At 39.1% G+C, this 25,969-nt stretch overlaps 1 protein-coding gene across 2 annotated transcripts in view; it reads right to left on the reverse strand.

The window, feature by feature from the left end:
* Nucleotides 1-20,879: 20,879 nt before the first annotated feature.
* GABRA5 (gamma-aminobutyric acid type A receptor subunit alpha5) overlaps nucleotides 20,880-25,969 on the reverse strand; it is a 100,370-nt gene continuing 95,280 nt past the window's right edge. For both annotated transcript variants that reach the window (XM_060769809.2, XM_060769810.2), the window contains exon 10: nucleotides 20,880-24,066. In XM_060769809.2, coding sequence (XP_060625792.2) covers nucleotides 23,767-24,066 — 300 coding nt within the window. In that variant the 3' untranslated portion in view covers nucleotides 20,880-23,766. The remainder of the gene's footprint in view (nucleotides 24,067-25,969) is intronic.

The following is a 25,969-nucleotide window of genomic DNA, read 5'->3' on the forward strand; positions in this document are numbered from 1 at the left end:
AGTACTACATGCATTGAGTAGTAGAAGGAATGCTTATTTTATTCCAGTCACCATGATGGTGCTATAGTATAGTTTCACTTTGACATAAGAGCAGCATTTTGAGTTAAGAACTAGTGCCAGAAAGAGTGCTACCACAAGAGCAAGCACTAGCACAAGAGCAAAGGGCGTTAGGGCTTCAAGGAAGCAGCCTACATGCCTCATTATTTTGTTCGCTTTGGAAGATTGCTGTTCACTTTGCTCTTATCTGCTTTGCTCTTGTCCATTTGGGAGATCGCTGTCCACTTTACTCTTGTCCACTTTGAGGAATGTTGGATTTATTGATTTTACTGTATTTACTCTGGTTTTTATTCCCGGTATGTTTGACTTCATGAAGGGAGAGAGGGAGATACAGCAAGAGAGGGAGAGAGGCTGGAATGAATACAGTATGAAGAAAATGATGTTTCTTCTTCTTTACTTTGTGCTTTCCTGCCACAACTTTGTGCTTCAACCATTGTGCCATAACTTTGTGCTTCTACCATTTTAAAGTTTATCTTTCTTTTTTATTGTTCCATGTGAATATGCCTCACTTTTATAGACTACGAGTAGGCATTCAACAGCGTGGAACCAAGGTGTGTATGGAACTGTCTGAGGGAACAAGGAGTACCGGCAGAGTACATCAACATCATCCAAATATGCTATAGTGGATGTACAACAACGTGAATGCCTTTCAAACAAGAAGTTGTTATACCTGTAGAAAAAATTGTGTGCCAAGGTGTTCCCATCTCACCCACCCTTTTTTCTGCTGCTCTGAAAGTGTAATAGGAGGCTATAATTGGTCAAACAAATGTATACTCATCGATGGGCACAGGCTTAATTACTTGTCCTTTGCCAACGATATAGTTTCAATTATGCATACAGCCTCGGAAGCCTCCAGCATGCTTAGCGAGCTTTGTGGCAGAAGTTGGTCAATTGAATTAAAGATGAATATGCAAAAGACAAAAGTATTCCAAAACAACTTTGCATGTGGTGCTGCACTGACAGTAGATGGTGTCAACCTCAAAAAATGTAGAAGAATACATCTACTTCAGAAGGCTGTTAATATCAAGGAATGAACTGAAGCTGGAGTTGAACGGATGCAGGAAAGCAGGATGGGCCACTTATAATTCTATTAAAACCACTGAGGATGCAACCAGAAGTACATCTCTACAAGCTCAATTGTTCAGCTCGACTGTGCTACCTGACCTATGATATGGTACAGAGACATGGACAATGATGAAGGCTCTGTTGGAACAATAGTGGGTTGTACATGCCTCCCTCAAAAGGCAGCTTTTTGAGATGCCTCTCCAAATGCAGAGAGAGAGTAGACTACACAACAAGGATGTTCAAAAATATCAAAAATGAAAAATCCTCCACGCTATGTTGCCCAACTCAAACATCACTTTGCAGTATGTGATGCGCATAACAGATGGACACTGGAGCAATGCCATGGTAACATGGTACCCACAAGGATGGATGAGACCTCTTGGTTGTTCTGCCACCCAATGATCTGATTCATTCTGTATGGCATATAATATGAGAGACAAACTTGGATACAAAATGGATACAACTGGATGCAAATAGAGAAGATGTTATGATCCATACAAAAACTGAGGAACAGATTGTCTAAGTGATTAAGTAAGTGACTCAAAGTATCACTGAATATTTGTGTTCTTCCCTATCCAGGTGCATTATGAGCATACCTTAAAATAATAGGTTTGCTAATTTGCAGTATTGCATCAGAACCAAAACTAACCCAGAGCAATCAAAAGAAAAGGAGATCAACCTGAGATGTTCATGACCCTGCTCATTGACTGAGCTGTGGAATTAGAAATGTTTGGCAAACTATCAATGCTTAAAGAGTTTCATATCTCCCAAATGAAATTAGATCTGCCACCTCCCTCCTGACCTTTAGGAAACAGGTGAAATCATGGCTGTGGAACAAGTCATTCCCAGAATGATGGCAGAGACCAGTAACTGATTAATGTATTGACCACAAAGTGCGGATTGAGTCAGACGTTGTTTTTAACTTGGTGAACTGGTTTTCCATGTATGTTATTTTATTGCATTTTTATCTATTGTTATGTATGATGTTTAAATGGTTTTATTTGTTAGCATTGAATCCTTGCTGTGAACCATCCTGAGTCCCTCTATGGAGGTTAGAGAAGAATGGTATATAAAAGTTTTAAATAAATATAAATAATAAATATTAATTTACCAGAGTTGTCATCTCTTCCCCTGTCATTATTTCTAGAGCTATAACAAAGTCCCATGAAACTCACTGCACAAGGATTAGGTTTCAGCATGAAATGCTTAAGATGAAGATGGTGGCCTGTGGCTGGTGACTCTCTATGGGTTTTAGCATGAACTGTAAAGAAGCTATTGGAGTTGCTCAATCTAACCCTACAAAAGATTCAACAGCCTAATAGAAACATGTAAGATGAAAATAAAACCCAAAGTGTGTTCATTGCCCCACTGACATGGGACTCATCAGCTGACACTGCTGTGCTACTAGGAGGAAAGAAGTGTAGAGGGACATTGAAGATTCAGTTTCTGCTCAATTCTGTGCTTCTTCGGGAACTTCAGTTGCAAATTCCCTAAGTTGAGTCATACAGAGAAACAGAGTTGTTCAACTTATATGCTTGCATTATTGATGGGAAAAACAGGATGTTCCATGTCAATGAGAACTCATTAGTTGATGATAGATGTAAATAATTGTATTGTGTAAATTATTGTTCTTACAATTGGCAGAAATTGTAATGTTGATAAAATGTACTAATGTTAGCAAAAAAATCCCATTTAAGTGGGAGCAAAAAAAAAAAAAAAAAAACAACAGCTAGCTGTAACAGCCTCCCATGTCATCATTACTAGATGTACTAGGGATGTCATGAGATGCTTACCAACAGCTCAACTGTGCAAAGATAGAGTTTGAGCATGAAGTACAGGTTGAGCCTGACTTATCTGGAAATCTGAAATCTCAAATACTTGGACTGAGTGTGTGACAAGGCTCATTTCCTTCCATCCTTAGTTGTGTGTGCGTGCGCGCGCATGCAAATGTAGGTTCCAAAATTTGAAAAATTCCAAATCTGAAAAAAAAATCTGATCCCAAGCATTTCAGATAAGGGATACTCAACCTGTACTTGAATGTAAAGGACCCTTTACTCACTCAGTGGCTATTTGTTAACTGATTTTCAACCACATCCAACATTTTGAAATGTTTGCACATAACAGTTCATCACAAATTGTTGTATGTGTGTCTTCTGTTTACTGAAGTGGTGCATTACTGTGCAGAAATGGGCAACTTCACCAGGCCTGATTTTTATGCCTCTTGGAAATTTTATGGACTGCACAGGCTGCCAAACACACTTTCCAAACAAGGGGAAAATCAGGGGAGTATACAGGAGCCCACTTCTGAAGCTGATTTGTGTGTGTGTGTAAATGTTGAAAAGTTGTGAAGATGCAACCTATTTAATATGTGAATTTCTGCTTGTAGGGGCTTTTAGAAAATAAAACATTTTGTGAAAAAAAAACAAAACAAAAAAAACGTTTTGTGAAAAAAGGACCATATTTTGTCAGTCCCAATGGTGGTCAATCTTCTTGTGCATTTGTTAAGAAACTTCAATCCCATTAGCATAGCCACATGATAAAAGGAATAGGACTCCTCTACATTCAAAGATGGTTTGGCAAAGAGTCATTCAAGCAAGTGTTTCTTGCCTGACAAACTGGAAAATCTCTCTTCTGCTATTAAAGCTATAAAAGCCCCTTTCTCTTTTTCATGTAATTTACCCCAAATCCATAAATTTGAGAGTCAATCTCTTCAATGAATGCAGTAGGACTTCTAAGAAAAATGCATATGATTTATATGGAAGCAACTGCCAACTATTGCTATGACCTGATGATGAAGCAGCTCCAAGAATGACTTCATTAGCGCTTGCAGAATAGCATGTATTTCAAAGATTATATGATTACACCGGATTGCTTTGCCTCCTTATATAAAAGTAACCCATATAGACATCAATTTTTTTTGTCATGGCAGGAGCGACTTGAGAAACTGCAAGTCGCTTCTGGTGTGAGAGAATTGGCCATCTTCAAGGATGTTGTCCAGGGGACACCCAGATGTTTTGATGTTTTATCCTTGTGGGAGACTTCTCTCATGTCCTGGCATGAGGAGCTGGAGCTGATAGAGGGAGCTCATCCACGCTCTCCCCGGATTCAAACCTGTGACCTGTCAGTCTTCAGGGCTGGCACAAGGATTTAACCCATTGCACCACCAGGGGTGCCTATAGACAACAATGGATATTACACTATGCCACTATGACAAAATAATCTAAAGGTACCAAATTCTGTGTTATCTTGGAAGCTATTATTATTATTATTATTATTATTATTATTATTATTATTATTTTACTGACACAAAAGCACAGTATGTCACAGCAAACGAGATATATATGCTGGATTTCATATCAAAAAATCACAAGTTGAACACTTCCCAAGCATCTAGGACTGTGTGATGTATTTTCCAATGATTATTAATTATTAATTATTATTATTTATTTGCTTCATTTGTACCCCACCTTTCTCCCCATGCAGGGGAACTCAAGGCGACTTACAACTCTGGCAAGACTCAATGCTGCTTAACATACAGTAGAGTCTCGCTTACCCAACATAAACGGGCCGGCAGAATGTTGGATAAGCAAAACTGTTGGATAATAAGGAGGGATTAAAGAAAGACCTATTAAACGTCAAATTACACTATGATTTTACAAATTAAGCACGAAAACATCATGTTTTACAACAATCAACAGAAAAAGCAATTCATTACATGGTTGCATTATGTAGTAATTACTGTGTTTACAAATTTAGCACCCAAACATTGCAATGTATTGAAACAGCTGTGGATCCAGGTGAGAGGCAGACTGTGTTGGATAATACAGAACATTGGATGAGAGGACGTTGGATAAGTGAGACTATACTGTAGTTATAAAACATATTCCATAAACTAAAAACAGTTAAAAGAGTAAGTAAATAAAATACATAGAATAAACACCAGTTAAAAACATAAAAAGTGAATGATTCCATTCCTCCATAATCCTTGCTCATAAAGCTTATTCAGACCGTGTTGAAACCGTAATAATTTATTCTGCAAACGCTTGTGTACAGAGCCAAGTCTTTACATTTTTTTTCTGAAGACTGGAAGAGATGGGGCCTGCCTGATATTACTTCTGGGTAAATACATACATGATTTACTCAAGCAGAGTCAGCCCTATCTAGAGCAACCAGGATCTGTAGACTGTGTTTCAGAATAAGGAAATGGCAGTGCCATCTTTGGAAGTTCAGCAAAAGCAGCCCTAGTTATGGGTGATCATGCTGGTTGGGTATGGATTAGAGACAGCCAATGAATACCAGGTGCTGTAGGCTGCATTTTAGAGGAAGAAACTGGTCAAACCATCTTTGAGTTTTCCTTGTCTAAGAAATTATGAGAAGTTAGAAGGCAACTTGAAAGCACCTACTCATACAAACATAGATGACTGCAATATTGTTATATTATTTTCTCAAGTGATAAAACTATAATTTGCACTGTGTTTCATATTTATGCTCTGGTTGCAATAAATTTCTCCACAAAAACTTTATACCTCTAATACTCCTAATTCTTCAAAGCATTTTGCCTTGCAAAGCAATCCTATATGCAATTATTCAGAAGGCAATTTTACTGTGATCATTTGGGTTTATTTCCCAGTAATCTCCCTAATTTGCAATTTGTGCCTTTTTTAAAAAAAATACAGTTTTAGATTGGCATTTAAAAATGAAGTAGTTTTGTGCTATTTCAACTACAACTTTTTCCATGTTAATTAAAAATCAAGATCAGGAATATGGTATTTGAATCTTCATTTTTTTCTTTTAAAATGATTGATAAGAACTGGGCTAAGAGTTTCTGGAGGATACTTCAAACAAATTGAGCCTTTGCTGGATTAATGTAAAGCCTAATCATATTTCTGATCACTATACTCTCTGGGAAACACATACACACACTTGCAGTTAATTTAAAGGCTAATTAAATATTTAAGATCTCTGCATCTTGGCTAAAGCATCTCATGTCTTACATCAGTTCATGTTTAATTTCAGTCTCTTAAGTAAACCATTGAGAAGGCTGTTTAAACCAGACAGGTTGAGATAATACCCATACCTGATCAGGTGGAAGTCAAGAGAACTCTATTGACATATAATTGACTTGACATTTAAACCAAGGCTTGAAAACTGAAGAGGACACCTTTCAGGTTCCATTAATAATCCCCAGAGGGGTACAATCAAAATCTTCATGTCAACCAAGACAAATGCAGAACAGATGCCCACTCAAGAATAGTCCCATTTTTAGCACTACTTCTCTTGATGTTGTCAGAGGCTTTCATGGCCAAAATCACTGGGTTGCTATGAGTTTGGGAGTGGGTATATTGGAACAGACAGCAATCCACCAAAACAGGTGCAGAATACTTGATTATCTGTCTACATATTAATTTCTTAATTCTCGTGCTTTAAGTTAACAGACACAATAGACGCACTGGGTTGCTGTAAGTTTTCTGGGTTGTATGGCCATGTTCCAGAAGTGTTCTCTCCTGACATTTCCCTCATATCTACGGCAGACATCCTCAGAGGTTGTGAGGTCTGTTGGAGACTAGGCAAGTTTATATTAGGGCTGGGCGGTTTCGTTCGTTAATTTCGTAATTCGTTATTAATTCGTTATTTTTTTTTATAACGAAGCGATATTGAACCATTCAGGAGCAACTAAAAAACGAAACGAATTTTTCCAATTCGTTTCGTAATTGTTTCAAAATTGTTTCGTAATTGTTTCGAAATTGTTTCGTTATTATTTCGTTATTATTTCCGTATGTCTGGTGCAAGTTTTATAGTCGTTGTTTGTTTTATCAGTGATAAAAAAAATTATCACACCAACAGTCAACAACAGAGGGAGAGGGAAGCTTCAGAAGTTCCCCCTGTCCCATTTGGAGGGTTTTTTAGCGTATTGTGCAATCGCGTCTGCCATTAATGAATCGATTCGTTATTGTTTCGAAATTGTTTCGTAATTTCCGAAATTTCGTAAATATCGAACTTTTTAAAAGAAAAATTTCGGAATTCTTTTAAATAACAAAATGCAAAAAACCCCTAAAAACGAATCGAATTTAGAAACAAATTTTTCAGTGGTTGGACAGCCCTAGTTTATATATCTGAGGAATGTCCAGGGTAGGAAAAAGAATTCTTGTCTGTTTGAGGCAAGTGTGAATGTTGCAGTTGACCACATTGATTAGCATTTAATGGCCTTTCAGCTTCAAAGCCTAGCTGGTTGCTACCTGGGGGATCCTTTGATGGGAGATGTTAGCCTGCCCTGATTGATTCTTGGAAAAAACAAGGGAAGTACAAGTACTTTTGAAGTTAGATTGCCAAAACAGAACAAGGATTTTGTTGGTGTACCACAACACCCCTGGTCATTAATCTCCCTTCTTGAAATGACTGAGCTGGTTTCGGCAGCAGTAGTGCAGACTCCTCGGTTTGTTCTACTGCAGGGACATTATCCATGTGCAGACTGCTGGTATTTTCAGATTGAAATGGCATTGTGCCATTGGATACTTCAGCAGCTATGCTGAGGGGAGAGGGACTAGATGTCGATTATGAACACCAGTGCTGCAACATTTACATTGGCTTCCAACTGAGTACCGTGGCCTGTATAAGATGCTAGTTCTGACCTTTAAAACTCTTTACGGCCAGGGTCCATCATACCTTAGGGACCGCCTCTCCTTCTCCCATCATCGGAGGTCGCAACGACCAGCCCAACGTGACTTACTCCATATACCGGGTCCTAGAGAAGTGCACTTGGAAAGGACCAGACACAGGGCTTTTTCTATTTCTGCCCCTGCCTTGTGAATTCTTTGCCGCCCTACATGAGAGCCATTCGTGACTTAGGGCCTTTTACTCTTGCACTTAAGACCTGGCTTTTTACTAGAGCATTCAATCTCTGTTGATTTTAAATTTTTGTATGTATATATTTAATATTTTGTAATTTAGCTGTAAATCGCCTGGAGCATTCTCGGATGGAGGATGATTAATACGTTATTAAATGATGATGATGATGATGATTTCAGTTTTTTAAGTTGAAAGCTAGCGGAAATTGCCTCCCTGATATGGGAGATTATCCCCAAGAATCTGATTCCCATTCCTGGAACCAGAGCAGCACATGTGTCACTGAAACACAAGTTAAACCAAACTACCTATTTCTATTTACTGAATTGAACTTTTTTTTTCTTCTGTCAAGAGCAACTTGAGAAAAGAAATTTATCAAAGTGTGCTCCGCAGAGCCCTTGAGGCTCCATGGAACATACTGAGGGGCTCCGTGGTTCCCTCCTCCCTTACCACTCCCTTCCCCTCTCCAAGCTTTTCTTCCTCATTCCTGCTCTTCACCTTCCCCCCTCCTTCGCTGCCAAAATTCTTTCCCCCTCAGCCCCCTTGACCCAAAAGTCTTTTTTCTTCACTTTTGCCTCCCCCAGAAGCTCCTTTTCCTCACTTTCCTTACCCCCTAAAGCCTCCCCCCCCACCTTCCTCACTGCCCAGATCATTTTCCCCTCTCCTTCCTTGCTTTCAAAACCCGGTTTTCCTCCCACCACTCAGGGGTTGCTTTGATTATACTTTTCCTGCATGGCAGAAGGGGTTGGACTGATTGTCTCCTGGAATTGCTATCATCATCATCATCATCATCATCATCATCATCATCATTATTTGTGGTTGAAACCAAGTGAAGATCCCCAACCCCTATTAGTTTATAGACCCATTACATTATTTAATCAAGGGTACTGCTCTTTTGAATTGACATTTCAAGCCCATTTTGCAGGAAACTTCTTATGAAACAAATTTTAAAGATAGTAAGCATTTCTGCTAAAACTTTGGGTTTATCCAAATCATAAAGGAAATCAACAGTATCAGCCTGCACAGTGGCAAGTAATTGTCCTAACACTACATCAGTTCTAGACTTTAGTGCCCAGTTATTCTGCTATTTTCATCATATTCATTGAATCAAGTCCCTGTCATTACTGCGGCGCCTGATGAATTTGCTGACTTCTCACTGAAGTCCCTTTGAAGCCACTTTGCTGAAATCACTTTGACACAGAACCTGGGGCTCATGCCAGAAAACCTCATTAGCCTACTCTTCCAAAGCACCCAGCTCTGTCATGCACAGCCGCTGAAAGCTGGCACTGGGCCTGGGGCAAGATGCATGATCAGCCATCTCCTCCTCCGCCCCATATCTTCCTACAAACCAAATGTTACAACTTTCTTTAAGCAACTTTTTACATGACTAAACCTAACTTTGTGTGAGTAAAACTGAAACTCCATGAAAAATATTTGTTGGAAAGGGATAACATAAAAGTGTATTAACCCAATTTACAAATGAATAAACAGCCTGATTATGTGAGTATTTCTGAGGTCCCTTCCACACAGTCATGTAACCCAGAATATCAAGGCAAATAATCCACAATATCGACATCAAACTGAGTTATTTGAATCCACACTTTTATATAACCCAGTTCAAATAACATAGTGTGGAATTTTATACAGCTGTGTGGAAGGGGCCTGAGTTACTGTTCTTACATTTGAGTGAAATCACATTATTTATATCTTATCTGCAGGCATGTATCTAATAGAAAAACTCATTTAACAGGGTTTTTTTCTGTAGCAGAAGCCCCTTCCACACAGCTGTATAAAATCCACATTGAACTGGATTATACGACAGTATGGACTCAGATAATCCAGTTCACACCATATATTGTGGATTATCTGCCTTGGTATTCTGAGTTATATGGCTGTGTGGAAGGGCTCAGAGTGTATTTATCTTGCAAACTTTAATTCAGGCCCTTTCTACACAGCTGAATAAAATCCCACATTATTTGCTTTGAACTGGAATGTATGGCAGTGTGGACTGATATTCCCATTCACAGCAGATATTGTGGGATTTTCTGCCTTGATATTCTGGATGTGGAAGGACACTCAGTGGTGGGAATTCTTATACCTGTGAGGCCCTCTTCACACATAGTTGGTAACCTGGGGCAATTTTTAACAGGAACTAGAAACTGAATGACCTCTTTGCTTTAACAAATGATTAAAGGAGTGTAAAGGGTCTGTGGAACCTCTCAAACATGTCCTCAGCTGCCCTAATGTAATGAACCTGGGTTTATTAGACTGGAAGTTCCTTAACTGTCATTCAGGAATTCCAGACTGATAACATTATCAAGAACTACATAATGTAAAGTAGGTGCATTGCACTGTATTGTAAATCTGAGAGATTTGGAAAGCAAGGTACACAGATTGTTCTCTGTGGTTCCATACATCAATGTGATGCTGCTGGAAAACAGAGCTGTACAGAGATGCATCTGGTCATCTGAGGTTAAGGATACCATTGCACCCCCTGTTCAATGCACAAAACCCAACTACACCAATATGTGATTATTTAAATAGATAACAGCTTGATAGAACTAACAGCTTTGTCCTTATTGTTGTTCTCTACCCTTCAAAATCTACTGCCCAAGGCAACGGGACTGGATTGTCCAAGCTCAGACAGCAGGGTAGCTATTATTTAGGAAACGTCCCTGCTAGATTCACAGCCCAAGGGTCATCACATAACAACTTACTGCACCATTTCCTTATGCTGTGTTGTTTTGTTTGAAATTCACTCCAGCCAGTCTCATGAGAGCACTTGATTATTAATGCCATCACACCATGTTACACTTATGCTTTAAGAGCCTCATTTTCAGGGTTTTCATCTGCATTAACAATGCCATTACTGATTCCTGTGTCCCACCTCTCACTTCACAACTGATTTGCCTATTTTTTTTCCTCAAAAACCCTCCCACAACTATAGCCGTAATAGTGCTATGATGGCATGACACTACAATGATATAATGTGCTATAATGTTATGATAATATAAGAGCAACAAAATCAGAAATCAGAAGAGGGAGTTAAGAGGGGTTTGAATATACTTGATTCGAAAAGTTGTCTTCCCCACTTAGAGACCAAACATGGTTCAAGGGTGCTTCCAGACAGAGAGAGGCTCCTTCCACACAGCTGAATAAAACCCCACATTTTCTGCTTTGAACTGGGATAGCTGGCAGTGTGGATTCAAATAAACCAGTTCAAAGCAGATATTGCGGGATTTTCTGCCTTGATATTCTGGGTTATATGACTGTGTGGAAGGGCCCTAGAAAAGGCGATGCCGACCTGGGTTTTTTTTTTTTTAAAAAAAAAACACTTGGGGGCAGCCTTTAGTCCCCCCACCTCCCCCTAAACTGCTCACTTTCCTTGTGTGTGTGTCTAGATGCCTTCCTGGTAACTTCCCAAACCCCTAACCCCCTCCTCCCAAAATCATCCCCTCCCCAAAGGCCTTAAAATAGGCAATAACTAACCTTGCAGCCATCAAATTCCTGCCAGAGCCATCTATCATGTAAAATTGAAGTGCCAGGAAGGGGGGAGGAGGAGGAAAAATGCTTCTCGCTCCCCCTCCTAGCACACCATTTCTACACACTAGAACAGTGATGGGCAACCTTTTGAGCTTGCTGTGTCAAAATTTGCCAAAAACCTGAGCATAACTTGGGTGGGGTGTCAACTTCAAGAAAAAATAAACGTAATTTTGCAATATTTATAGTTTAAATAAGAAAAAATGTATATTCCATGCTGAGTTATGGAGTGAACAATGCTCAAACATGCAGATGTTAAATTTGTAGAGCCTTTTACAAATTTAAGGATGGAATTAGATTGGCTCTTATAATGTGTACTTCTCTGTGGCAGCGTGTCATCAAAAATTGCCATGTGTGTCAGTGCTGACACGCATGTCATAGTTTCACCATCATGGCACTAGGAGCACTCTGCAGGACCTTAATAGCATATGAGTAAGTTATTTTCTATTTTAAGGCCTTTGGGTTGGGTTTGCAGGGGGGGGGTGCCTTCTGAGTTGTCAAGGCTCATGGAGCCTGAAAAACTCGGGAGGATTGTGTGGGTTGGGCCCAGAGATCGCATGATGTAGTCCCCGGGCCCAATCCACATTGGGTCTATACCTGGAAAAACCCCGATCTTATCCAAGATCCAAGTCTTACCAGGTATCAAATTAATTCGGGACAAAGCAGGGTTTTTCTACTTTGTCTCGAATTAATTCAATCTTAATGGAGGCTACATTTGGACGCCTCCGGTAAAAGTACACTAGCTTGCACATTTTGGGCCATGTCTGAATGGGCCCTAAGGCCAAATAACTCAGAATATCATGGCAGACAATCCTCAATATCTGCTTTGAACTGGATCATCTAAGTCTACACTGCCATATAATCCAGTTCAATGTGGATTTTATACAGCTGTGTGGAAGGTGCCCAAGGCTTGTCAACCAGAAATTTCCTGCAGGATCCTTGAGGGAAGGGTAACCTGGCCTCACTTGAACCTGCTCGCAAAGGGATAATTCATGGAACAAAGTGCTATGAGAATTGTTGAGAGAAACAGGGTCATTAACAAATTATTTCCAATGTATGTGGGGGAAACATCTTTTTTTCATCCATCCTACCACACCCATTCCCACCCAAGAACCACCACCCATGACTTTCAACACCACTCAGTAGGAAGAAGTATCTAACAAAAATCTATCCTTATCATTACACTAATAGATTTTCTGAGCTGTTATTTCAATCTATTTTTGTCTTCTTTTCTAAATACCCAAAAGAAACTCTCCATTTTCTAATGAAATCCTCATTCTTTCCTCCTCCTATGCCATTGGATAACTTGGTCATTTAGATATACTCAACTAATTTTCTTCTCCAATCCTTAATGAGGCTAACACAGATTTTAATAGGCATCCCATAAGAGCTAGTCTTTTAGCGATGTGGAAAAGATACAAGGAACAGATGGCGCAAAAAAAAAAAACCCTTTATGGCTGTGTCCTCTGGAAACAGTGTTAAAACCAACATATAATTAGGAATTCAAGACTTATGGGGAATGTATAACTGAAGAAAATGGACAATGGAAATTAAAAGGGAGAGAAGAGTTAGGGGATAAATGACTGGTTTTGTTATTATCAGCTACAGGTTATATTTAGGAAAGACAATTAAACTGGGTTCTCCAAAAGGAAATTGGAGTTGGAGAATATTTTGGAGAAAGAAAATAAAGGATTGATCTCCAAGTTATACAAAAACATGCTAGAGTACAACTTGGAAGATAATCAAATGAAAATACTAATGATTTCCTGGGCTTAGAAAAAAATATAGATTTGGAAACTGGAAATACTTATGGGGAAAAAAGGATTTACATTTCCAACAGCTGGTTCCATTAGAAAAAAAATGTATAAAATCTTCTGTAGAAGCTATATAACTGAATTAATAGCCAAAATTGACAAACCCCAGCAGGGGAATGCTGGAGATGCAAAACGCAGAAAGGCACCTTCTTCCATGCCTGTTGGACCTGTAGGGTGGTATTTTTTAAAAAAATACAACCAAAGAAACTAATAAAACAATTTCTAAAAAAGTTTAAAAAAACCCAGAAATGTATCTATTTGGTTTGTTTCATGAGATATCAATAAGGAAGATGTAGAAATTTGCCAATATAGTTTTGTGGCAACGAGAATTACAATAGCAAAATCTTGGAAGGGGGAAAATGGGGTGAAACATATTTCCAACAATCCTGAAATGCAACATAAGAAACACAGGCTTTAAAAAAGGCAGAAGATTTGACTCACTCGATCATTGGTTTTTTTTTTTACTCCTGCAACCCATTTACATGAACACTCAACATAGTATGTGAATAAAAATATTTTGTTTGTCAAGTATGTATATTTTTGTTTACACAAACAATGCAGAGAAGATGACATTGGCTACTGGAAGTCGGAAAAGGCCGACAATGACATGACAACTCTTAATTGGGGATTGGGGAGCATCAAGGAATATCACAATGGGTAAGGAAGTCATTTCATGAAGTGATAAATAAAAAATAATTTAATGTTCTTGAACATCTCCTGAGTGCTGTGCCACAAAGTTTGATAACTAGCACAGTAGGTGGTTAGATTACCCACGTGTTCACCATATTTGACAGTTGTAACAAAGAATGTGTCCCAGTACTCTGTTCCTAAAATTGAAGCATAGCAGATAGAACATAACTGCAGGTCACAGAATTACCTGAAGGATTGGTCTACTCATTAGAGATGTCATATTCATAAGGAAACTTTTTTTTCATAAAGCAAACTTGTCAGTAATTAGCCTGTTATTTTTAGGCGTTTTAGGGCTAGATGCCCTCTCTGGGCCATCCACACAGCCCTATATCCCAGAATATCAAGGCAGAAAATCCCACAATATCTGCTTTGAACTGCGTTATCTAAATCCACACTCAGATAATGTGGGATTTTCTGCCTTGATATTCTGGGACATAGGGCTGTGTGGAAGGGCCCTCACTGCCCTACTACAATTCAGAGAGGAGCCGATCTACAACTTAACAGGGTGCTCTTACAATTGTCCCTAATAAGAGCTCTAGATCTCCTAAGTCTGCTACCAGCTCCTTGAACATGAGCTACTTTTCCTGTGTATTTGGCATGGGAACTTTCAGATCACCCTCTAACAATGATTCATCTACTAAGAGGCATGGCACTCAACTCTCTGGACAACTGTGTATGTGGTTAGATAATCCAGGATACCAAAGCAAAATATCCACATTATCTGATTTGAACTGGATCATCTTAGGCTGGATCTACACTGCCCTATATCACAGGATCTGATACCAGATTATCTGCTTATTCCAGATAACCTGGTGGTGTAGATTCATATAATCCAGTTCAAAGCCAATAGTATAGAAAACGATCCTGGGATATAAGGCAGTATAGATCCAGGCTTAGTCTACACTGCCATATTATCCAGGTCAAAGCAGATAATGTGGATTTTATATAGTTGTAGAAGGGGCCTCAGAGATTGTTTTGACAGTTTATTCCGAGCCTCCCATCCAAGTACTAACCAAGGCTGAACCTGTTTAGTTTTCAAGTCTACATAGGATCTGGTTGAGTTTCAATTGGCAAGATGACACTTGACAGTGACAAGGGGCCCTTCCACACAGCCATAAAACTCAGAATATCAAGGCAGTTAATCCACAAAATATGCTTTGAACTGGATTATCTCAGTCCACACTGCCATATAATCTGGTTCAATGTGGATTTTATATAGCAGTGTGGAAATGGCCCAAGTGAAGTAGGCATGGAGCCTTTTCCACTGGACAAAATAAATCCCCCACCAAAAGCATGACATAGGCTCCTTCTACACAGCTATATAAAATCCAGATTATATGCATCAAACTGGATTACAGTATATGGCAGTGTAGACCCAAATAATTAAGTTCAAAGCAGATAATGTGGATTATCTGCCTTGATATTCTGGGTTATATGGTAGTGTCGAAGGCCTTATAGTGATTTGATCATTGTACTAATACTCTGGTACTCTGGAAGACAAAGGTTCCAATTGTGAGCTGACTCTGGAAACCAACTGGATGACCTTGGACATATGATACTTTTCAGCTTAAGAATGTAATAGCAAACCTTCTCTGAATAAATCTTGCCAAGAAAACCATATCACAAGATTGCCATAAGTCAGGATCAGCTGAAAGATATAAAATCACAAAAAGCCTCATCTTCATGCTGATTCCTAATCACAGCAATCATAATTTCATCAGTCTGTGTATGGGTTGCCAATCCTAACTATCAAAGCAATACTTATGTATATGTTGACTTGCCATTAAGATTGGGTCTACTCTAGCTGAAAGTAAAATTTATAATTAGGTCCATTTGTGTGTTTTTTTAAAATCAAAACATTCATTTTCATGGGTTGTTGTGAGTTTTCTGGGCTGTATGTCCATGTTCCAGGAGCATTCTGTCCTGACGTTTTGCCTGTATCTATAACAGGCCTCCTCAGAGGTTGTGAGGTCTGTTGGAAACTAGGAAAATGAGGTTTATATATCTATGGGATGTCCAGGGTGGGAGGAAGAACTCTTGTCTGAGATAGGTGTGAATATTTCAATTGGTCACCTTGACCAGCATTTAATGGCCTAGAACTTAATGGCCTCTAAAATAATAACAGTAAATAAGGAACAACACTCCAAAACAAGGGAATTCCAGACAAGAAACAATCAGGACAAACACAAAACAATTTATGTGTAATATCGAAGTGTAATATCAAAAGAGCATATAGTATGCAATTTATCAAAATTCCCAGTACATAGCTCAATTCAGTGGCACAAAGCAAAATCAAAAGGAGCAACCACTCTCAAACTTAACAGTTCTAGGTCTGAATAAGGGTTCCACTGTATATAGGCTTCAGGGATACATTCAGTGAGAAAAATTATATACAAAGTAAGCATTGAGTCATGAGGCTATATGTAGACTGAAGACAATAATGAAGACGGAGATCTACTCTAAAAAAAAATCTTCATGGATGAAATCCAAATCAAGTCCAGTGAAATTGGAGCACTGCTTCTCAAAAAAGGTCTCCAAAGGAAAAGTCCAAATAGCATTCAACAGAGGTGCCCGGGTATTTTTGTATCCTGTTTCGGGGAAAGAAATCCCCTTCCTCAGGAGTTGATGTAATCAGCAACTCTAGACTCTTATCTATAACAAAACATAACATAACATAGAGTAACAAGTATTCTCCAGCAAAATTACAGAAGTAAAGATAATCCATACATCAAACATATACTCACATCATGCCAGAAAGCTATCTTTGACGTAGATGTGAAATATTCACATCTACGTCAAACAGACAAAAGTTCTTTCTTCCACTCTGAATATTCCCAGATATATAAACCCCATTTTCCTAGTTTCCAACAGACCTCACAACCTCTGGTGATGCCAAAGAGGTAGGTGAAACATCAGGAGAGAATGCTTCTGGAACATGGCCATACAGCCTGGAAAACTCACAACAACCCAGTGATTCTGGCCATGAAAGCCTTTGACAATACATTTCTTCTCTTATTTCCAATGTTCAGAAACAAGTGCTGTTGCTTATGTAAGTGAAGATATCACTGTTCACCACAAGAGGGATACATCAGCCAGTTCATTAAACACCAAAGATTTCAGAAGCCCAGGAATCTTCAGGGAAAATAAAAACCTGTAATAGAAGAAATTCTTTGCAAACCCAAGTTGGACAAATTCAGTAGTCACACAGTGCTGAGTGATGTTGTGTGGGAAGGATAGAAAACTGGGAGGGAGGGGAAAATGAAATGGCTTCTGCTGACCAGGAACATGACCTCACTACAGCATTTTGTTCCAGGCTCGACTGTATGAGCAATACATTTGACAAAAAAGATGACACTTTGCAACTGACTATCAAATGTATTCTTTAATTTAAACATTAAGATAAAATTACAAAAGCTACTAGAGCAATGAATCTATGCAGGAAAATGCTGAAAATAACTTAATACATGCAGCCTGGTCTAGTCATGATTACATGGAACAAATCCTATTTTGTTTGGTGGCATTCACTCCCAAGCCTTTGCACACTTAAAATGATTTTAGCACTGTGATTCCACTTTAACTGCCTGCCACGATTTCATCCTACGAAATTCTGAGATTTGCAGTTTAGGGAGAGGTGCTCAGAATTCTCTGCCAGAGAGCTCTAGAGTTCATATATTTGTAGCAGATTCATAGTGCTATAATTGTGTAGTGTGAAAGGGCCATTAAGTGTGCATAGGATTGCAACCTTGACAGTGCAATCCCATACATCTCTACAAAGTAAGCCTCAATAAGACTTGCTTTCGGATGAGTGTATACAGAATTGCAGCACTGATCACCAACTAAATAAACCAAGTAATAGAATTTGTCAAAAGACATGGTAAAGAAATACTGGAAAAGTCATTGAAAACAGTTGGCTTCAACAATGCAAAACTTCTCTGTTTAGTTTCACCCTTTTATTTCTTGGAAAACATGATTTAAGAGGCTTTTGTCCTCATCCAAAAATGCTTGATACCTTAATATAAATGAACAGTCACTGTTTCATGGGGCATATGTAGCTCTATTCTATTTTTCAAAGGTAATTTCATGCAATACATGTCTCAACTTTTTTTGAGCAATGATGATTCCATGAAGTGGTGTGACTTTGAACAAAAATATTTATTTCCCTGAAAGGCAAAATTACTGCCATTTCAAATGAATACGTAGGTAGTGGCCTTATTCGTCAAGTAATTCAAAAACCAGATTCTCAGCAAGTGCATATTAAAACAGCTCCATGAATATTACAATGCCAATATTTAGAAATGGTTGAGAATCTGGGACAATGGCATTGTCTGTGTAATGAAAGACCCTCTACCATAGGAAGGATGGGAGTTGTAATCTAAAATGTAACTTTCCATAGCTCTGAAATGAATTCTCCTTTGTACATTCTATTGAAATGGGATAACAGATATAAACAGCTACTTATCTCTTGCACGTCTGTTGTTAAGATGGAGTTCTGTGCAACAACTCCTCTGGTAAATTGTGCCCACTGGGAGTTGCAAATACAAAATCTTCCTTCTCTACATCATTTGTTTCCAACCTACTATGAGGGTAGGAACCTAAAAGACGGCTTTATACATGGACCTCACCAGATGGTCAACACCGAAATCAGATTGACTACATTCTTTGCAGCCAAAGGTGGCGGACAACCATCCAGTCGGTGAAAACAAGACCTGGGGCTGACTGTAGCTCAGATCACGAACTTCTTATTGCCCAATTTAGAATAAAACTAAAGAGATCAGGGAAAATACACAGACCAGTTAGATATGAGCTCACTAACATTCCTAGCGAATATACAGTGGAAGTGAAGAACAGATTTGAAGGACTAGATTTAGTAAACAGAGTCCCAGAAGAACTATGGACAGAAGTCCGCGACATTGTTCAGGAGGCGGCAACAAAGTACGTTCCAAAGAAAAAGAAAACCAAGAAGGCAAAATGGTTGTCTGCTGAGACACTGGAAGTAGCCCAAGAAAGGAGGAAAGCAAAAGGAAACAGTGAAAAGGGGAGATATGCCCAGTTAAATGCGCAATTCCAGAGGTTAGCCAGAAGAGATAAGGAACTATTTTTAAATAAGCAATGCATGGAAGTGGAAGAAGACAACAGAATAGGAAGGACAAGAGACCTCTTCCAGAAAATTAGAAACATTGGAGGTAAATTTCAGGCAAGAATTGGTATGATAAGAAACAAAGATGGCAGGGACCTAACAGAAGCTGAAGAGATCAAGAGAAGGTGGCGAGACTATACAGAAGATCTGTATAGGAAGGATAACAATATCGAGGATAGCTTTGACGGTGTGGTGAATGAATTAGAACCAGACATCCTGAGGAGTGAGGTTGAATGGGCCTTAAGAAGCATTGCTAACAACAAGGCAGCAGGAGATGATGGGATCCCAGCTGAACTGTTTAAAATCTTAAAAGATGATGCTGTCAAGGTGATGCATGCCATTTGCCAGCAAATATGGAAAACACAAGAATGGCCATCAGACTGGAAAAAATCAACTTATATCCCCATACCAAAAAAGGGAAATGCGAAAGACTGCTCCAACTTCCGTACAGTTGCCCTTATTTCTCATGCCAGCAAGGTAATGCTCAAGATTCTGCAAGGAAGACTCCAGCAATACATGGAGCGAGAGTTGCCAGATGTTCAAGCTGGGTTTAGAAAAGGCAGAGGAACGAGAGACCAGATTGCCAATATCCGCTGGATAATGGAGAAAGGCAGGGAGTTTCAGAAAAACATCTACTTCTGCTTCATTGACTATTCTAAAGCCTTTGACTGTGTGGATCATAATAAATTGTGGCAAGTTCTTGGTGGGATGGGCATACCAAGCCACCTTGTCTCTCTCCTGAGGAATCTGTACAAGGACCAAGTAGCAACAGTAAGAACTGACCACGGAACAACAGACTGGTTCAAGATTGGGAAAGGCGTACGGCAAGGCTGCATACTCTCACCCAACCTTTTTAACTTGTATGCAGAACACATCATGCGATGTGCGGGGCTGGATGAATGCAAAGCTGGGGTGAAAATTGCTGGAAGAAACATTAACAACCTCAGATATGCAGATGACACCACTCTGATGGCCGAAAGCGAGGAGGAGCTGAGGAGCCTTCTAATCAAGGTGAAAGAAGAAAGCGCAAAAGCCGGGTTGCAGCTAAACGTCAAAAAAACCAAGATTATGGCAACAAGAATGATTGACAACTGGAAAATAGAGGGAGAAACCGTGGAGGCTGTGACAGACTTTGTATTTCTAGGTGCAAAGATTACTGCAGATGCAGACTGTGGCCAGGAAATCAGAAGACGCTTACTTCTTGGGAGGAGAGCAATGTCCAGTCTCGATAAAATAGTAAAGAGTAGAGACATCAGACTGGCAACAAAGATCCGCCTAGTCAAAGCCATGGTATTCCCTGTAGTCACCTACGGATGTGAGAGCTGGACCTTAGGGAAGGCTGAGCGAAGGAAAATCGATGCTTTTGAGCTGTGGTGTTGGAGGAAAGTTCTGAGAGTGCCTTGGACTGCGAGAAGATCCAACCAGTCCATCCTCCAGGAAATAAAGCCCGACTGCTCACTGGAGGGAAAGATACTAGAGACAAAGCTGAAGTACTTTGGCCACATCATGAGGAGACAGGAAAGCCTAGAGAAGACAATTATGCTGGGGAAAGTGGAAGGCAAAAGGAAGAGGGGCCGACCAAGGGCAAGATGGATGGATGGCATAATTGAAGTGACTGGACTGACCTTGAGGGAGCTGGGGGTGGTAACGGCCGACAGGGAGCTCTGGCGTAGGCTGGTCCATGAGGTCACGAAGAGTCGGAGACGACTGAACGAATGAACAACAACATGAGGGTAGGAAAAGAAGCAATGACTTTGCTTAATCCCATATGCAAAGGGCAATTAATTCTGAACAAGACCAGTTGGTATGGCAAGCAAAGCCTTTGATTTCTTCAAGCAGGAGAACAAATTTTGGGACTGAAAATGGATATAATGCGATTACTATCCTATAATTTTTGCAGGCTTGTGTCAAAATTCAATATTTCATGTACAGTTCTAAATAGAATTTAGCCCATTTTTATATGCACAAACCTTACTATATTTTTTTCCTCCAGGGCTTGGAAACCTCCAGCCAGTCTTCTCAACATGGTCTCCAGATAGATTTTTTTTAAAAATAAACAATCCTATCCAATATGACCCATGCTGACTGAGGATGATGGCAGCTGTAGATCAATCCATCTGGAGAGCACCAAATTCAGAAAAGCTCTCTTTGAGAATAAAAGTTTGGGGTTCATATTTTTTAATGAGACATAAATTGTTCTTATGCATGATGGTACCATAATGGTGCTGAGATGATAGTACCATCTCCTTGCCATCAAGCCGGTAGGCAGTTTTATATTGATTTTACATGTTAATTGTGGGATGTTGTGTGTTTTGTGGAATGTTTATTACTATTTAGAAAGCAGAGGAAAGAATTAATAAATAGCAAAAATTAATGACGAAGGGAATACTTTGTGATAATCTGATAGTACAGTACTACGATCAAAAGTGAAATGCAATAACAGCTAACCAGCTACCTAACTAAATTGAAAAGTCTGTTATGGCCATTGTCTGGCCTTACTAAAGAATGTGAAATTACTTGACAGAGGTTGGGATGGCCTTTGAGAGGGATGCTGTGGAAGAGTTGTGCAGTGTATACAGGAACAACAAGAAACAGAGGAGAAGCTTAGAGGCAGATGAAGTGAAGAAAACACAAAATGTATACTGCCTGGCCAAGACTTACCATGGAAATTGTGAGAAGCCTGCTTTGGGTGCCACATTCCAGATGAGGCATCATTTTCCTGTCTTCAAGAACAGGGGTCATGGTCTTTCTTTCTTACACTGAACACAAGAATGCATTAAGGTTGTCACTGATTCTAAGATCTAAACTCTGAAGCTATCTGAGCCTTTGTGGATAGGTGGTGATTATTAGACTTGCAGTGTTGCTTGACTCTGACAAATAGATCAGAGGAGGGTAACTGCAGCCCTTCAGATTTTTTTAACCAGCAACTCACATTATCCCTAGACACAGTGAGGGAGTGTTGGAGAAGCAATCCAAAAACACCAGCAGTCCATAGTGGTCCACTACGAAGATATTTTAAATGTTAGGGCATATGTAGTACCTCCAAGGATATGGAAACCAGATATTTGTTACTTCATCTAGACCTCTAAACCTTGCTTAAGGCCACCCCATGAAGAAATCAAAAGTGTTTTCAACAAAAATCTGTCTTGTCATTCAATAAGATCATGTAAAGTAGAGTACAGCCTGGGCCATATGTAGACAGTCTTGCCTCTCCCACAGCAGTCTGCAGGCCACCATTCTCCCATTTACACTGTGACCATAGCTGAATTCACTGCCATATGTGCTAGCACCAATCTTTCCTGATCTGCAACCCCACGGACTCAAGATGTTGTCCCTCCTGCCAGTTACCATCTGCTAATCATGATGTCTATAACAATGCCAAGCATAAATGGTGAACAGGTCCTGAGGGGCTGATGGTCAGAATGTCTTTTAGAAAATGTACTATTGTTTGCCATAAGAGATCTCTGTGAATGGTGTGCTTTGGTGCTGTTGCTGGAATAGTCATGAAAGTGACAAATAAACACTCTTAAAAAATAAATAGTGAATGCAAGTTGGTGGAGAGGTGGATGTGTGTGTTTTTATGTTTTTAAACTGTATACTGTTGTTTGTTATAAGTTGTTGTAAACCGCGTTGAGTCGCCGGCTAGGCTGAGAAACGGCGGTATACAAGTATAGCAAATAAATAAATAAATAAATAAATTCATACATGTATATCGCTATTCATTCCATTCACAGCAGACACCAGGTTTGACTATCAGAGTGAGGATGTTTGAGTATTGTCACTCCAGTGATCAGTAGGACCATCTTTAATTTGTTAACAGGGATTGATAATGTTTAGTAATGTTCACAGCTAGACATGTAGCAAGGCTTACACACCTACTTGTTATAGATGGGAAGTGAAAACCCGAGCAGAGTTTTCAGAGATTTCACTGTTGACTGGATTCACTGAAAAAGTGCAGCATAATGAGGTGATATGAGGCAAAACGGTATTTGTAGCTGTGACGTCTGATCTGTGACAGCTGTTATACACATCCAAATGATCACAGGGGAAGCGTATATCCGTGCAATCTGCCACTACTCCTGAAACCTGCTAGTGAGAGGTGTTGTGCATCCCTTTGCATGTGCAAATCCTGGGTCTGCAATGCTGGGATTCCTAGTCAGAAAGCTTCTGTGCTGACAAACACTGAAATTGTGTATATATATGCTTCTGCAGCTGCAGAGTCCATAATTCTTCACCTATGTGCACAACTGTACATTCAAAGTATATATTAAAAAACCCTGCAGGTATGCAATAGGCCCAAACAGTTTAAAAATATATCCTATTTCATTTGTAAACTATCAATGCAAGACACTCTGCAGCAGCGTAGAAGCCATGTCCCATGTCTTCTGTTGTCCTAGAAAGATTTGTGTCTGCTGCTGTTAATGTAATTGTCAGAATCTTCTCTGAGGTTACATGTAGAAACAAATCAAGGCAAGAATAATTTTGTACATATTGTTAAACATGCAAAAACTTCCTGAAGAAAATTGCCCAAAGGTAGAAAGTCATTTGGAACTTCAGATTCTCCTTGGTAGCGTGTGTTTTTGCAAGTATGGCTAAAACTTGACCTGGAAGTCCTTCCGTTTATTTTGAAGAAGCAGCACCTTTTATAACAGGTTCCCTGTTCAAATACGTGGCCCAATAGACTAAGTTAAAAGTTCCAAATAAGACCGGGAAAACTATTCGAGACATCTTATCAATCTTACTGATGCTGTTATACGTCTTTTTGCTTTCGATTGATTTTTCAACTGGTTTTACTGGAACGGAAGAAATGTTGGAGATAACTGAAGGGGAAGAGTCTTTTGGCATGTTTAATGTGGGGGTCATTCTTCCAACGGTATATTGGTTTATGGCTTTTCTGGCCATTAGTTCACGTTCTTTTTTCTGTAAAAGAATGGAAACCCACAAGGAAGGGGGAGAGATAAACATGAAAAAAAAAGATTAGTATGGAGTCACAGAAATTGTCATATCCCTTACATTTTTGTATTGCCTTGATCATTATCAATACAATTTGACAATAAAAAATGCAAAAAGCATACATGTTATTCATTCTTTTAGGAAATTGGTGATTCTAACTAAAATATTTAAAAAGTGGATTTGCTGGTTGGTGAGTTCTAAAAATTGCCATCCAGAGTGTTTACAAACTCTTTGAAAAATAATCAAGAAGAGGAAATGGCTTTGAACTTCCTCCCAGGACACATGTGTAGTGAATTTGCTCTTCCTTCCAGCCCTAACACAGGCTCCTGTGCTTTGACTTAGCCCTTAGCTGCAACCCAGAAGTAAAACATAGAAACATGTGTCTTCATTTCCTCACATTCATCTCATGTTAGCTGAATCTGCCCCTGTCCTTTCTTCATCTTGTGATTATTTTTTAGATCATATATTCATTGGGAAATGAACCCACCCTTAGCTTTTGCACCCCTGCAGACTGCCATATGACACAATGGCATTATGTAAATAATTAGTAACAATCAGAAAATCCTAAATCCCAGATAATGTTGGGATTCAATGACACTGGAACCCGGATTAGTATGTCAATTGCTATAAACCTTGGTCAATCTAATCCTCAACTGAAAAATGTATAAATGAGTTGAACAATTCAAATTTCTTCAGTGTTTTCTTTGTAGCCTGATTACAAAAAGAGAATCAGCATCTTGTAGAGATCCTTTAAAATCCAAATTAAAACACAGATCAGATTAATAAACTCACATCCATCAAATTCAATATCTGCAACTGGCTACTTCTTATGTGCCATTTTTCAGAACAATTGCTAAATCAATTGTAACAAGGTGATAGTTTTGACCTTTAAAGATCTACATGGTTTGGGTCCAGGTTACCTACAGGATTGCCTTCTTCCATACAATCCAGCCCGAACACAGAGTCCTCTGGGGGGCAGCTACCTCAGCCAGCCAAAACTCAACTGGTGACCGTCACCCAGATGACCTTTTCACCGATTGCCCCAAGACTGTGGAACAACCTGTCAGAAGAGCTCCAACAGCTAATTGAGCTGTCAGAATTAAAACCCATCTAAAGACTTACCTGTTCAGGCAGGCCTACCTACTCAGTTTTAAACATTAATTTTAAACTCATGTCCTCTGTTTTAATCTCTGTCCTGTGTATTTAAATATGTATTTTATAGAAATACATTTTAATATGACCTTTTATGTGTGTGTTTATAAATTTTTTGCAATGTTTTGACTGTGCTGTGACCTACCATGAGGAGAGGTGGGTAACAAATAAAATTATTGTTGTTATTATCATCATCATTATCATTATTAATGGCAAAAGGAACCAATATTATAAGGAGCAAGATTTTTCCCATAAAGATTTTGCAACTTATAAAGATAGCTGGAGTTTCAAAAGAAAAGAAAAGAAAAGAAAAGAAAAGAAAAGAAAGGAAAAGAAAAGAAAAGAACTCTTTTGGTAGACACCAGATTATAGCAAAACAGTAATGTTAAACCAAAAATCTCAGTCTCAGGTCATATAGCACACATTGATTGTCTCAGTGATGCCACTAGGACAGTTCATTTAATTTAATAAATGAACTTGTGATAAATATGATGTGTGGATTGAATGAATTGTATGGTTGGAGTATGACTGGGGCTTATATAAAGCTGAAGACATCATTCTGAGAATGAAGCTTGGGAAAACTGCAAAAGGAGGTGAAAAATTCAGGAACTAAACTGCAGACATGACCAGAGACAATAATTAACTGTTGAACTGTGGTTGAAACAACATGTTTACATACTCAAAGACAATTAGTCTTTAAGTTAAGTCAACCCAATAG

Source organism: Anolis sagrei, chromosome 3, assembly GCF_037176765.1.
Source record: "Anolis sagrei isolate rAnoSag1 chromosome 3, rAnoSag1.mat, whole genome shotgun sequence".
In the NCBI taxonomy this organism is placed as follows: domain Eukaryota; kingdom Metazoa; phylum Chordata; class Lepidosauria; order Squamata; family Dactyloidae; genus Anolis; species Anolis sagrei.